General features: G+C 43.6%; 1 protein-coding gene across 1 annotated transcript in view; it reads left to right on the forward strand.

Annotated features, from left to right (window-relative positions):
* The window catches only part of LOC307243778 (glypican-6-like), an 82,696-nt gene that overhangs the window by 13,372 nt on the left and 52,540 nt on the right, over positions 1 to 16,784 (forward strand). Inside the window, exon 2 of the mRNA XM_080018723.1 lies at positions 4,422 to 4,580. Within this exon, the coding sequence (XP_079874849.1) occupies positions 4,422 to 4,580 (159 nt within the window). The remainder of the gene's footprint in view (positions 1 to 4,421; positions 4,581 to 16,784) is intronic.

Raw genomic sequence — 16,784 nt, forward strand, 5'->3', positions numbered from 1 at the left:
CTTTTTTTGGCATTGTGTGGTCATTTGGGCTGGATAGACGGATCGGCCCTGAGCCCACGGTGCTGTTTTAACCTTGGCCGGAGCGGACGCGGCTCCCGGGCCGGGTGCAGAGGTCCCCGGGAAGCCGCTCCTCCTGTATGTTGATGTACGATGGGGCCACTTGAAGCGATGTTTTGCTCTGTTGAGACCACTGCCAACACATGATGGTCTTGTTGTGTCAGGGCGGTGGCATCCTTTCCTCTTCGTTTTTTTGTTTTTTGTTTTTTTTTCTCTTTCCATCTGATGGAGTGGCTGCACTCAAAACCAGCGACCAGAGGGACTGGCCCCTCAGCTCCTGTCCTACTAAGGTTTTACCGTCCAGGTTACTCAAGAGTGCACTCTGTTTGGCCGACGGGATTACAGGAAACGGTTAACTTTTAACTCCATAATGTCATCTCTCTGTCTCTCTCCGTCTTTATTTATGTGGTTCGTTACATGGAGTGGTTACATGAAACTGGCAATGTATTTTGGGATGTATTTTTAGACTACACTTTTAGAATTCATCTCCACATTCAATATATCCAGACGGTTTCCAAATAGAGTTTCCCATATAAGTGATACAGGATTACAATTATTAAAGAAAAATGTTATAAATCATTTCAGAAATGTATGTGATTTATATGTAATATATACATACAAATTTTAAATGTATGTATATGATAATAATAAAACTATATATATATATATATATATATATATATATAAATATATATTAGTATATACATATATTTAAAGCTCTTTTTCTGTCTTCCAAGTAGTTACAATGGAGGAATAATAAGAGAATTTACTACATCCCATGAATGTAAATATACCTTTGCATTGCTCTTATTCTGCTCATGTATGTCTAAGATGTGGGCTTTAAGTTTGGATATTATCTGCACATATCTAATATCTGCTAGATATCTGCTAACATTTGATAGATATTATGTGTTCCTGTTTACTCGATACAGTACAAGGCTACAGGCCTCCATCCATCCAGTTCAACATGGTTTTCCATCTGATTTTGACATTTCTGCGGTTTTTTTTCCGCCTCATTAGGCCGTGTGTGTGTGTGTGTGTCTGTGTGTGTGTCTGTGTGTGTGTGTGTGTGTGTGTGTGTGTGTGCCCGTGCCCGCGAGACCTTTCTGCTGCCTTTCCGCTGAGACCACGTTGGTTTGTGATCGCACTGCACATTCATAATCTCATCTGTAAACAGATTCCGATTTTTTTTTTTTTGCTTCACATATCGCTCATTTTTATTTTGATTTTTGAGTTTTTTGATCCAAAAATGAACTCACAACGGAAGAAAACCCTGCAGATGGTGATTTGTCCTATTCTTCAGACCAGTGGATGTCAGCTTAGCTCCTCGTCTAAAGAAAATACGATTTAGACGACTCTCCGACATCTCCTTTGACTCTCGTCCTTTTTTTTTTTGTGTTTTAGTCCCATTACTTATGTCAGGAATCAATGGCTGGTTTTGACCACTTGATCATCTCATGTGATCATATTTCTTTTCATCCCTTGCTGGGCTCAACCACTCGTGATATTGGGTTTAAGGGTGTGAAATGAAGAGATGAAAGCCGCGCGGCTGAGGCGGCATTATCTTTGCCTCTTTTATAAATGGCTGTTTGGGAAATGGAATGATGTAGATCATTAACTTTTGATTCACTCCACTATTTCCCCAATGTCATCAATTATGCAACATGCGAGAGAATGATATTTTAAAGAGATGCCTTTCTGTCTTTTCTCACGAGTGATTTAGCGGCGATGACCCGCCCTCCATGATGCCTCTTTCATCTCCAGACGGAGGAACCGGGGGGGGGGGACCTTGAAGGGCGATATTAATGTGTTTTGATTATGGCGCGGATTAAAATGTTACAGATGAAATACAAATCTGTTTCCCGGTTATTTATTTATGGGATTTCGCGACACGCGTTTGAGGGAATTACGGGTCTCGCGGCCGTCGTGGGGTCTCTCTCGATGACAAAATTTAAAAGTCCTTGGTGGACGAGGCTTTGGCGATACAGGTCAAGGATGAGCTCATTGGGCGGTTGTTTAAAAAAACAAAAAAAGGTCCTTTAATGTGTCACCGTTTGCACCAGCCTATCTCATTTATTGTTCTCTTTCTTGATCACCTCGTTCAGGTGTTTCCTGGTCCCACTCGTGACCTACGATCGCATCCAAACGTCTCGCTCTTCTTTCATCGCAAACGCACCATCGATGTCGCGGTCGTAATGATGATCCCATTTTTTTAGTGAGGCCATGCTTTACTACCAAGGCACAGGGACCTCAACACTGCTCTCATTGTTTGATTCAAGGTCCCTCCTCACAGGACGCATCGGATGAACACAACCAGCAGAATAAAAGCTGCTTATTTTGTTTGCGCGCCGCATGTCGTTTTACCCAGTTAAAAATATCCATTCATATATTGATACTCAGTTGTGAGTTATTTTTCGACGCGTGCCTTTCGCAATGGCCTTGCCAGAAATGATCAAGAAATCACTCCAAAACACGGGGGAGGGGGGCGTTATTTGCATAGTGAGAGCGCCAGCCGAATTTGATGGCATTCGGTCACTCGAGACTCATTTTAATTCCAGGTGTTCCGCCTCAGCCGCTGTCTGGAAACATCTGGATTTAAGACCCGTCTGAGGGGGGGTCCATTTGTCCTTATGCAACCTTTTTTAGTCGTGAACTCACACACACACACACACACACACACACAGATTTATGAACGACACCCCTGGTCTTTTGTTTTCGTGTCGGGAAATGTCTGTACGGAGTGTGTTTGGGGCCCGGTTTGATATTCTCGTGTTTTATTTTGCGTTGCTCCTCCAAAATTTTGTTGGATTAGTGTTTTCTTTTATGGCTGCACAAAGTTTGATATGTCACAAGCGTTGATTTAGAACAGCAATTCAACCGTTCACCAGATGTTTGTGATGTCCAAACATCTGGGACAGCGGCCAATCAGAAAGGAGCTGGTCGTTTTGGAGGAGGAAGAGTTTTGCGCCTCAGCCAGTTATTTAAATAATATCGGGACACCTCGTCCTGCATAACAGCTTGTAACAGACTCAGAATCAGAATCTGTTTTTTTGTTTTTTTTTAAGTGCATTTTTATATACAAGGAATTTGTTTTTGTAAAGATTGGAGCATTGCTGGACAGAAAGTTAGAAAAAAACCCATAACAAATATAGCCAAATTGGCAAAAATTGTCAAATATACAAAGAAAATGGCCAAATAAGAAATAAAAATAGCCCAGAATACAGTATACAAAAATCGGTTTCAGTGTGAAAATAACATTTTACGGCCATTAAATACATTTTGATAATGACTACTTTGTGTTTCTCATTAATCCAATTGGTGCCTGGCTATAACTCCATGCAGTGCTTTTGAAATAGAAAAATCTTTCTTTCGGGTCAAATTTGAGTAGTAAATGCTTAAATTGCAATGAATCACACCAATATCATGCGATGAATCACAATTCATTATTTTAATCATTTGACAGCTGTAATACGTCATTTATATATAGTGTTATGTGTTTTATATCCCGTATACATACAGTATATGTATATATAACACATAATCAAATTGCAATCTTTTCAGACCATTGTTGCAGTTTAGATTTAGTATGCAATTTTTTCAAGTTCCTTATCTTCAGCATTAATTACTTAACGTAAGCAATACATCTTTCTATAGTATGACCAAAACAACATTGGATACAGTCAACATATAAACTGCTCTTTCCTGTAGGCCAGGCCTACGTGTTATGAGGAGATAAGATTCATTGAATGTATGAATTGATATGAATAACAAATCTTTATTTAACTCTGGAATTGTAAATGAATATGGACTGATTAATTTAACTTCAAGCCTTGTGATTGCTTTACTCTGAAAATCAACACTTGAAAAAATGTGCAATGCTTCCGCAGAAATTATTATACATTTTTCATAAAAATGTTGCGCACATACGGCCACATACATCCTCTTTGTGCGCCCAAGTGAATGAGCTTTGTCGGAGCGCCGCTCTGGGACAGCTTTATGCTCATTTAATTAAAAAAAAAAAAAAAAGATAAAATAGCAAAACAAAAAACAAACGGACGCAGTGTTCTGGAAGAGGCTCCATCCGGGCGTTGCGGGCCCTCCCCGGGCGGCCGCCTATCTCCCCTGTAGGAAGAGCTGGCCTTGGACAGCTCTGTGGGTTCAGCCATATTGGTTAGACTGTGTTATATAAAAAAGAACATATTTTTTCTCAATCGCAGCCTTTGCGATTTGAAAATTGTGTTGTATTACATTGCGATGTCGGTTTTGAATTTGATGGATCGCTCCGCCCCAGTTAACGCGTAGACGAAAGCCTACCCCCTGGCGTTGCTATTTTTTTGACTCTCTGACTTTCCTCCCCTCCGCAGGTGAACATCTCCGTGTGTGCTCTCGAGGGACCACGTGCTGCACGCAGGAAATGGAGGACCGGTTCGGCCAGCAGAGTAAGCAGGACTTCGAGAACCTGGTCGACGAGACCAGCCACGAGCTGCGAAGCACCTTTGTCTCCAGACATAAAAAGTTTGACGGTAAGCGCCTTCCGCCACAAGGCACGGCTTATTTTTCCTTTTACCCAGGGACGCTTCCCCGCAAATCACCCGGCGAACGACAAGATTTTTCAGAGGAGAGGAGTTTGAGATCCTAGGCGGTGAAAATGGAGACGCCCCCCGCGCCTCAAAGGAAGGCAGGAAGGAAGGAACGGACGGAAAATCCTCTTAATATCTCTCAGAGTGAAGTGCCCTCTTGGTTTAGATCAGACCAACATGGCCTCTTGCGCAGCGGATTGACAGCCGGAACAGAGAGCAGGGAGCGGCACTCTACATTATTAAGGCCCCCTCGCCGGACTTCCGCCGCGTGTGATCCCGCCTTAACCCCCGGCGCCGACTCCGTCCACCACCGCTTATCCGGGGTTTTTTTCACAGCCCGGGACGGGGATCCGCTCATAATGAAGCAAGCCTTTCCTCTCCACCTCCTCACCTCTCCCTCCTGGAGCCTTCCTCCTGCTCTGCGAGGACTGAGCCGCCGCCGCCGCCGCCGCCCACTAGCAGTTTAATGAGCGGTGGTAATCCCTCGCGCTGTCGCGTGGGTGGAAACTCCGTCCTCGCGGCCCACGCCGATGGAGGGCGAGAGAGTTGACGTCGCTGTAATTTATGTCAAAAACTTGCCGCCCCGAGTTAACGCCGCCCCCCTCAGCGCCTTTCTCTGTGGAATGAAATCCTTCTTCTGTTGCAGCGTGTCAAGGACGAAAAGGGGTTTCTGTCGTCTCTATTTTTCTCTACACAACTTTTGGAAGAGGTCAGCCTTGCGTCTGCTCTTGGTTGCCAAGGCTGACAAAACGATTGCCAAATTTGAATCAGTTTGGAATTGAGTGACGGTCATCCTATATAATTATAAATCCATATTTCAATATTCTCACCATTTTTGACAGAGTGAATCGATTCGCCGAAATAATTCAAATGACCTTGGTGGAAGTTTCTGAACATACGGGAAGCGCACCGCACTTGTTTATTTATTTTTTATTGAAAAGTAGGCAACTTTGGAACCAGAAATAACCAGAAATCAACCACAAATTGGTTGCCCTGGTTAACTGGGCAACCGTTGTTGTAGGGCGCTGATAAACATTCTTGCAAATGAGGGTTTCTACCGCAGATTTATACTAAATATAGCTTAGTATAGTGCAGGGTTTTCCAAACACTGTGCAATGTGAATTATTTCTAATTCCACTTTAAATAAATAAATAATGTAAATTTGCTTTTTTGTCGCAATATCAAAATTGCAGGGCTATACTAATTCATCAGTTCCGGCCAGAATAGCACCTCTGTGTTCATCACAATAAGAGGAAGTGTCACACTCAAAAGCAGAACTATTAGTAGATCATAATAATAAACAGTTGTCTGGGGTATAATAGCTACTGTATAATAGTATCGTATAGTGCTGTGCTCTGGAATTATTACATTTTAAGAAGGGTGCCGTGGCAGACAAAAGGTTGGGAAACGCTGGTATAGTATAACATAAGAGAGCATAGTTTAGCATAGTATAGTAAAAAGCATGACTATTATTGTATTGTATTGGAGTGTTGTGTCATTTCGTCTAGTATTACGGAATGGTCTGGTAGAGTGCAATATGGCCAGGAACATATTTTATGGCGTAAACTGGGAGAGATGAAGGGAGTAACGGGGTGGAGCATTATTCTATATTGTTTGACATTTAAAATAAAGTCAGTAAATGATCCTATTTATATTCCTGTACCATTTCCATTTTGCATAAATACAAAGTGTGTGCGCAGTTCAGCCAAATCGGAGCCAGTCTTGGTCCAGCCCATAATCACTCAATCTCTATAACAGTCGTTCTATATGGGCCTAATGGGTTTTCCACCAGGGGAAATTTAGCAGGTTAATTTCCACTCAGATCACAAAGGGAAAATTAGGACTCCCACATTCCTAATGAGTGTGATTAACACGGGAGGATCGGGAAGACGCGCTATCGGCTTAAAGGACCTGGACGTGAGGTCAAACTCTGACCCGCCTCCATGTGTGTTAAATTGTCTTTTGAGATTCTAATCAAACTTTAAGTACATCTTTTTTTTTTCTTTTTTCTTTTACACCTCTCCGATGTTTTTGTTGCTTTAGATAAGAGGGGGGGGGGGGGGGGAACGGAAAACATTATGAAAAACATTTGAAATCGGACCATCCATCATCCCGCTCCACATCCTCGCCCTTCAAACCGCTTCTGGACTATCAGATTTTCATTACTTTTCCTTTTTCATTCCTTCTCCCACTGTTGTTTGTGATGGATTTGTGTTTTGTTCTTTTTTTTTTTCCCCCCCTGATAACTTTGTGGGTCCGTGGAGAGCGTGCGCGCGGCACGAGCCGATCCTAATACAACACCGGGCTTCACATGGTGTTTGGATCTGGAAGACGCTCCCCGGGAGCCTACACTCTGTCTCTGCTCTTTTTCCATTGTTTTGAACTTTTTTTTTTTTTTATCTTATCCTTCTCCCTATTTCCCAAGTGCAACCCCAGCTCAGCCTCAACACCTCTTCATCATCACTCTTTCAGCTGAAAATGATTTTAACTAAACGGAGAGTACAATATTTGAACAGTATTCGAAGTATAGTTTCTCTATTGGCTCTGCAGGCAGGTTTGGATTTGGAATGTGTATAAGGTGAGGAACGACACCCGTCTAATGAATTAATAATTCAAGAGCGCACTGGGACTGGTGAGGGGAAAAACACAAATGTTTTTTTTTTTCTACTTGGATATCTAGTATAGAAAATGTTGAACGGTGCAGACATTTGAAGCTAAGAGGACATTTTTTATTCAGTGTGATGTACTCGGCAGATAAACTGTAAAGCAGAAACCTTATATGCCAAGATTTATTTCTGTCAGCAGAACCAGAATACTTTTTTTTTGTCATTATTTGGTCTGGATAAGTAGAGATTGTGTTGTTATGTTATGTATTGTTGTTATTATTATTATTGTTGTTTTTGTTGTTGTTATTATTATTATTATTATTATTATTATTATTATTATTATTATTATTATTATATTGTTGTTGTCATTATTATTATTATTATTATTATTATTATTATATGTTTAGTCTTAGCTCTTAGAATTTTTCTGTTGCTCTGAGAATTGCTTTTTTCCCCTCAAAATATTCTAAATGTTTTTACTGATTTAGTGTGTGTTAAGATGACAAATCGCACTGACAGATCTCACGTCATTATGGACACAGATCCCGCACTAATGGACAGAAATGTGTAAACAAAAATTGCAGCAATATATTGTCATTAAAGGTTGATTTGATCAGTAAGGATAGTATCAACAATTTGTGCCATTAGTAAATCGAATAACTCTCGCCGCTGCACTTCAGTTGTGCGGTGTCTGTTGTCTGGAATCTCATTAGGCCGCACGTCAACTGTAATTTCGAAATCCCAACGCAACATTCAATCTAGTCATGGAAAACTGGAGCCTGGTGGCTGAACAATCTCTCTATCTTAATTTCTATAAAACACTACCGAACGGTCTGGACTGACTATAGAAAAACCTTAAATTGCGACCGATGCTTTTTCAAGGGTCGCATTATAAAAGTAAGGGATGGGCCGATGGATCCATTTTTCCATCATAAAATACACTTTTTTTCCAATATTGACTCAGGAAACTAGCTTTGAGTGCCAATCCAATCCATTCCTTTTAGGGAACGGGAGGCTGGGATCATTAGAATGTAAAGTGTGGCGTGTAGTATATTTTTCTCTTTCTTTTTGTGAGAACCTAGCAACTGTTGGATCTGAATTTTATATTGGGAATATTATACAATACCAATATCCTATTTTAGCCTGGCACCAGTATAGGTATCAATCCATCCCTATAGACAGTGGTCTATGATATTCTTTACAATTGGCGTAATTATACAAATGATGTATAATTATATTTAATCATTGTTAGTGTGGGTGTTGTTGGAATTTCAGTGGGTCACTACCCACAAGTCAAATCAAGTTATGCGACACACTGCCTTCATTTATCTTATCTGAAACACTGCTACGCTATTAAGTTACAGACTCTGGAATAATAACACTTTGACGAGAAACTCAATGTCAGGATGCCGCTGTGATGTCTGGTTTTTTTTTTTATTTATTTACTTATTTCCAGGAATATATTTTTCCGGCACACATGCGATTCCTGGAAGCGTGCATAAATAAATAAGTGTTATTTTGATCAGTTGCTGTCAGGACGGTGAATGTCACGAGGACGGGGCCGAGGGCTCCGGTGAGGGAGGAAATAGGGTTTGACCAGCAGCACTTAACTGTAGATGCATGACTCCAGGCACCCCGCGGCCCCCAAGGACCCACTGCCACTCTCCATAACTCCATCACTGTCGAGGCGAGTTGCCAGATTTGCAGTTGCACCACGGCTCTCCACTTCTGGAGTTCTGGGCGCTGGCCAGGAGTACTTTGTTGTTTTTGTGTTTCCTATCAATTCAACTACATTATTACACGGCTGTGCGGAATATTGGATTCCGACTGGTCAAAAGCGGCAATCAGTGGTCAGTTATTCCAGAATGATGACCACTGTTCTGTTGATGACTGTTCACGCAGCCTTCATACTAATGCTAACACTATCTAGTGGTACAGAGGCTCGGGAACAGGTGCAAATAAGAACTAGGGTTTATTAAAGGGAACAAGGGCGTAAGGGGATGGCAGACGCGGAGAGTCTGGCAGGCTGGGCGGGCAGGTAGATCAGGCAGGAGGGGAAGGTCAGGCAGGTTGGTAGACAGGGCAGGGCAGGGCAGGGCATGGACACAGAGAGTTGGTAAGTGGTGGTCTTGCAACAATCCGTCAAATACTGAGTGACCGGGGAACTGGTTATATGCTGGTGGGGTAATGGGTATGGTGACGACAGCTGACTAGATTGTAGAATGAGTGTCACCTGCAAGTGGCAGGAATTCAGAACCAGAATGACTTTTAAGATTCCTTTATTTGCAGTAAGTCATGTCACAGCAGCAGCAACTTTATCACGAAGGAACCAAAAAAAACATAACAAAAACCAGGCGAGACAAATCAGTCACCCGGTAAAATAGTCAGCAAGAGCACAGACAGCCCTCTTCAGAGATAATTAGGTACGCAGGGATCTGTTGGTTTCTTCACCAGGTTTGAGACAGCTGTTCACTATAAGGACGGCTCCCTTTGTAGCCCAGACTTCCTCCTTTGCACAGTTTACAGAGAGAGAGAGACAGAGAGAGAGAGAGAGAGAGAGAGAGAGAGAGAGCGAGAGAGAGAGACTTTTTCACCCAAAGCACCCGGAACCTTTGGTCCTGGGAACTATTTTCAAGGTATTAACAGGTTACTTGAGCCCGTTGTTGTCTGCTTTTCCACCGCGGTCCATAGGTGAATATTATTTGTCTGTTTTTCTTTATCCATTTTATTCTTTTATTATTCTATTTACTGTCAAAAAAATATTCCCTCTCACAATCAGGATTTTATTGTCAAGTTTGAAACACGAGTTCACACACAGGGAATCAAACCTGGCTATATGCACCACATGTTAGTTAGTGTGTCCATATATATACACACACACACACACACACACACACACTGTTTGCGGCTACAGCTTTTGACAAATGGTGTCTGAAATAAAATGCTGCTAGTACTCCACCAATCAGGAATGTTCAGCACTGCAAGCCCCACCCCCAAAGTTCCTGCACTTTTGAAAAGTAGTGACCATAGTTTCAGACAAAATCCTATCAAATGATGGTCCATGGCCCTAATGTGCATGAAGCTGAGGGACCTTGAGGTGAAAAAAGCTTTCGAATCAGGGCAGCAGAGCAGGGTTGCACTGTGGGTACAGCGCCACGGTCCAGGGTTGTTCTTAAATTGTCCGTGTGTGTGGCTGGATGACTGTGTGACTCTGCGGTACAATAGTGTCCCATTCAGGATGCCTCCTCCTGCTTTGTCAGCAGGGACCCAGCTCCAGTACCCCCACCACCGCCAACACACCCATCCCATTCCCTGTCCGCAAACCCAACGCCGAGAATGGATGGCTGGATCAGTGCTAGTCGCAGAAAGCAAAATCTCGTAGGAGGTTATAGATTTATTTTTCTCTTTGACGGGGGCCATGCCTCTGTCTCTGAAGGGGAACTTGATATCAAATATAAATTCTCGCATGTGAGCATAAGTGTATGGAGGTCGATATGAAGCCTCTGTTACAAAAAATGAAAAATCACAACATCGCACGGTGCAAGTGTAGTTTGCAGAGCCGGCGTTATGGGGGGCATCAAGGGGCGATCCAAATTGAATTACGATATAATTTACCAAATGATATACAGTAGGTTTAATTAAATTGACATTGCACTAACTAATACACAATAATTAAAAGTATACATTTACAAACAGTTCATTTGTTGAACATACAGTAAAGCCTGCATAAAAATCCCAGGGGCCCTGTGAGGAAACCCCCCTGCCAACCCCCTCCCACACGCACTGGCCCGCTATGTCCGTGAAAAGGGACTTTCAGTTGCAGGGGTGGGGCATTACCCGCACATAAGCTAGCTAAGCTATAAGATAGCTATCGCAAAGTTCTAGGGTTAGGGTTAGGGTTAGGGAACAGACATAAGAAGATGGCCCATTCATCCACACCTGTAAACCCCTCTAACGCTGAACCTCAAGTGACCGCATCTACTCCAAGAAGACGAAGATTCTTTATTTCATCACACACACACACACACACACACACACACACACACACACACACACAAACACACACACACACACACACACACACACTAGCACGCTTCAAATGGTGGCCGGTGAAACTCGTTCTCTGCTTTTGACCCATCCTGGCTTGTCCTTCCTGCATGTTCTTTGTGGGGGTCCTTCCCAATGTTACACGGAGGAAACTCCATGTGAGCACGGGGACAACGTGCAAACTCCACACACAAAAGGCCCCTCATCGGGAGATAATGCAACTGAGCACTGTGCCAACAGCGTGCCAGGTGGGACTCAAACCCAGGAGCTTCCTGCCACCGTGACCATCAAGCATGTCCGTCACTGATTCTGCTGACCTTGCCTTACAGCAAGGTCACCGAAGCCCGGTTAATCCCAGGGTGCACAGGTAGTAGCTCCAGCACATTTTGCCCTGACCCTCCTCCACCCTAAGGTCCGCGATGAAAAGCCCGACCGGGTGAAACTGGACAAGTATCCAAGCCGCCTTTATAGTCGGGGGGGGGCAAAACGTTTGTTTGTGGGTTACTGGTATCATGGGAGAGACAGGCTGGATTACTGTGTAAAACAGACGCCGCTTTCTGTTTCCCCTCAACTTTTATCACGAAGGGATATTGCAACTGGAAGCATGCAAGCGAAGCCAAAAAAGGTATTCCATAAATATGGAAGTTTCCGAAGAGCACCTGACCTGCGAGGGCGCTTGCAGGGAACGAGGGATAACGCGCTGAGACGGACACGGCGATTTCCACCTTGGTTAACGCGGGGCAGCTTTCCAGGAATCAGCCCTACACGTCTGCCGGGTGTTTGGTGGTGTTTGGTGCCTGGACTGTGACCTGGGAAAATTCCTTCTCCGCTCTGAAAAATTTGTTCTCGGGGAAAACACAGAGGCAGCGTGCTCCCTGCAAGAAAAGGCCAGACAAGTTCAGCTTGCATTTGAGAAGGACTTGACAAAAGATTGTGGCAAGGAATGGAAGGACCCTGCTCTCGAACCTCATCTCACAAGTGGCGCCTTAAGCTCTACTATTGGTGAGTCAAATTAAAGTACCTGTAAAAAAATTTTTAATTACTAAAAAATTGCACCTATATAAAATCAGGTCTCAAAATCGTGGAAAAAAATTAAATAAAAAAATAATAATTATATATATATATATATATATATATATATATATATATATATATATATAAAGCTCTGAGACTAACCATGTAATAATCTATAAAACGTTTACATTGGTAATTAACTTCCATGTTTAGATGTGCTGCTGAACCCAGTCCTTTGTCTAGTTCCTCACCTCAAAGCGCCGTTGCCTGGCTGCGGGACCCCCCGCTCTCCGGTGCCCCCCCTGCTGGCTCCTCCGCAGGCCAGGTCGGGGCTCCGCGGCCTGCGAGCATGCAGCTAATGCTCACTTAACCAAACCCCGTGCGCTCAAACAAACGGGACGGTTCTTTTTTTGTCCCTGGCTTCCGTGGCATGAGTTCACGGTCTCCCTGAAGATGCATTTCGCTCCAGGTGTTTATTCCCTTAGCGTAGCCTATCTTAGCTTAGCTTATTTCACCACCGATTCTCCCTTTCAGACCCTCCGACCTTGGTGTTTATATAGTGTTGGGGGTGGGACCGTGCAAAGTATGACCTCGTATACTTCACCGGGTCAAGATTTAGCCCCGCCCAAAAAATCCGGACCACAAAAATTGTGAGAAACAGTTTAACGGTCTAACTCCACAATTCGGTACTACATCGTACACAGTCTTTACACTTGTTTTCTGCAATTACTTCCTAAACATGTATAATGTGTTTAGAAACAAATCGCTGAATTCCCAGGGACTGTAATTGTAATTGGCATTGCCATAATTTGTGTTGTTACGTTGTGTGGTATAATGAGACATACCAGTGCAGTATTTACTTGGTTGGTTGGCTGCACTGTCCTTTGTCCTGAAATGTCACTTCCTTCCTGGAGAAACAGCTGTTTTATTTCCCTCTGTTAATGTACAATCATCTCTGTGCTGTATGTTGTGAATGGGTGTTGGTTTGGACAATAGAAGTGCATGGTCTCTCTATTATGTTAAAGCCGACTGTACATTATGGGTGTGTTTCGTTTAGATAATGGTGGATGGCTGTGGTCTCTGTATTTCTTGTGGCCCATACTTTGGGTCGGCGTGTGCGATCTATGGCAAAAATATCATATCACTATATTTTTCACGCAGGATCACGATTCCACGATCTGATCATGATTTTTTTTCACGTTTATCTTTCTGACTATTTTGCAAGTTACTGAACGGTACAACCCAATCAATTTACCCATTTAAATAAGGCATAGCTCTACAAGGTAACAAAACCTAAAAGAAAAAAGAAACAACCTAAATCTGACATTTATTGGTTTATTGATGTGTCTCTTTGGGGAAGGCGTCTAAAATATCTTCAACCTCCATCGTCACTTTAAAAATCTGTTAATAAAATTGATGTTATGTTACCTCCCATTGAATTTATTTGTCGGCGGGCGGGGCAACCGGCGCAACATGCATGCATGCGGAAGTGAGGTGTTTCTGGATCATGTCTGACAAATCTGTTATACCAACATCCTATTATTCTGTCTTGTATCAATTTACAATAAGGGAGCCAGAGCCGAACTTTTATCGGAGGCGCGTATGAGCCATGGAACTCCGGCTGATAGAATGTGCACTGTAGCACCATGCAGTACTGACTCCGTAAGGGCAGATCGTGGAGACATTTTAATCGTCCACGATCTTATATCGTCACATCGCACGCCCCTAATTGTGGGTGTGTTTGTTTGGATCATGACAGCTCCAATAAGATTATATATTTGGGTGGAGGGCCGCCGCTTATTATCGTACTGTAAACACTCCTGGTAGAGGAAACCGGAATATCAAGATGTGGTTGTTTTGTTTTTTTTGGACAGTTTTTTTTTTTTTTTCTCTCTCTCTCTCTCGTCAGTGCGATAACGAGTCTTCGCGTGTTTGTTTATATTGAAGCGGAGCTGTAGGGCCGCCAAGTGAGCTTGCTTTCCCTGCTCTGTTTGTTTAAAACGCCTGTGGTGTCACTACAAATATAATGCACACCACAAATACAATTTGCGTAAGAGCCATGTAAAAAGGTGCCCGGCCATTGAAAATCAGTGCCCCTCTGCCGAGCTCTGCCTGACGCTGGCCCCAGCAGTTAGGTTTGTTTAGGAGCTCTTAATCGTGTATTTAGCGCCTTGTTACGGAGGCCCACCTACACGCTTTCGCTTAGCGCCGACTCTCTCCGGGCGGAGCCGCGCGGTGAGCCTCACTGCAGCTGACAGTAGCCGGGCGGCCCACGCATACCTGCCGCCACAGCCCGTGTGTCAGAGCGAGAGGGCGCAGGCTCCAGCGTGCCAAGACCATCCGAGCAGAAACACAGAAATATCCCAGCGCTCTGCAGAGCCGAGCGGCTGCGCCGGGCTCGGGAGAAAGAAAATGCGGTTTTCGGCAACAATCGATGCCAATAAATCTTCATTCCCCGCCCCCTCCCCCTCGCCGGTTTGTGTATTCATGCTGGATGATGGCGGCGTTGTGTCTGTCCTTGTGGGGTTTTCCAGTGTTTTTGTCTGTAATCCATATACCACCCAGAAGACCCCCCCCCCCCCGTGAAATCATAGCTCTGCTACCCGGCCAAACGAGGCGATGGAGGGGAGACGAAATTTCGCTCCCACCTAGCTCATTAAGCACTAAGTCGGGGGTCTTAATTACTAATCAATCGGCGGCCCTTGACCACAGACACCACGGGGCAGGGGAGCGAAACAGAATATTAATGTACTTTGACCCCCCCCCCCCCCCCTGTAATTGATTGCATTTGGAGTTAGTGACTCTCAAATAACCCTGTGTTGCTGCTGTAAAATCCTGTTGGTTAAGCTTTGGAATGAATCCAGTTGTGCTCAAATTATCAAGCACACAAATATGAATGTTAGCTTTTGGAACTAGATCGTTACTCAGCGTCCTGAGTCAAGGCGGTGGAAATGTCTCAGTGCTGGTGAGTTACGCGGACGAAGCAAATTGTGTTGGGGTCTTCTGTGCAGGGCACAAAAAATATATAAAATATTTTAGTCTTTTTGTTTTTTACAGTGAAATTACGAATCTAATGTACCTGCCCGTCTGACCTTTAGTATCTCATATGCAAGTCCTCGATCATTGTCCCCTATGACCTCCTTCATCGTGGATATCCAACACCATATAGGACACAAATCCAAAAATTCATCCTGGAGCTTTTTATCATGATGCTGCTGAAAGATGAGTTTTAAGAATTGCCAAATTGTGTATAAATTTGATAGAATTTCTCAACATATGAGAGAGATTAATGTAAACTCTATATCGAGAGATTAATATCATTTCATTTAACGTATCTAATTACTAAACAAATGATCAGTTTGGCCTTTCCATCCAACGTCTTGAGTCATTATAATATCTGCGTTTACAGTAGCCTCAGCTGTTAGGTGCCAGCGCTGGTCTCTAAAAAGGAGCCAACCCAGGAGGATTATCACGAGCTAATGGACGAACAAAAGGTCAATCTGTCATGTCCTTTTGAGTAACACAGCACTCCCAGTCAAACCAATCACAGGCCGAGCTGATGACTGGCAGCTGGAAATGGAAGCTGTTGTTCTGGGGGGGAGAGGAAGAGGAAGCGGAAGGATGTGTGGCTCATATTGCGCGGCGTGAGTGGCGGCCCGGCGTGAGTGACGGCATTCCCCTTTGATTGTGTGTAATCCTGCCGGAGCCGGGCCCCCGGTGCCGCGGCTTCAGTGAGCAGCTTGTTCAGAGCCAACGAGCCATTTCTGCTCTTTCACCATAGGGAGGCTGCAGCGACGGATCACAGGGTGGATCGTTTGCAGACTTAAAGTGGTAATCTGTAATGTTGTTGTTTTGTTAAAAAATTCCATATTTAATTATCGTCCTCGTATCTATTAGGCTGGCACTTTATAAGAAAGACACATTCAGTGTATTTGCATGCATGCGCTCCCCTATTTGCGGTCGACCCTTCCGCCGCTCCCGTTTCATGTTACACGTTTCTTGCCGCCGCTCCCGGCAAGAAAGCAAAAAAAAAAAGGCAAATGTCGGGAAAAAATAATTGCGGTTTAAAATGGAATTGTGGGACTTAATCCGTGTAGGTGAGCCTATGGATTTCCACTTTCAGAAGAGTAATCAGCACTGAGACATTTTTCATTTTTTATTTTTACCATACCATACCAGCATATCGTATTTTACAATAATGGTTCAACTTTATTAACCTTATTTGTCCTTAACACACATTAAATTGGGTCACTACAGCGTCGGTACCATTGTACAAGACTTTTATTCTGTTCTATAAACATGCTATCGCTCTGGTGATAGCGTGCCAATAAAAGACGCGCCGAAGTGTGATCCGATCGCAGTGATCGACACCGCCCTCAAACATGGACGCCCGGGGCCACGGCCAAATAAGTTAATTCACCACGAGGTCAACGTGACGACACCGTGGGACTTTTTTGGGATTGGGGGGCGGGGCGTCATT

The sequence above is a fragment of the Zeus faber genome (assembly GCF_960531495.2).
Source record: "Zeus faber genome assembly, chromosome: 18".
In the NCBI taxonomy this organism is placed as follows: Eukaryota; Metazoa; Chordata; class Actinopteri; order Zeiformes; family Zeidae; genus Zeus; species Zeus faber.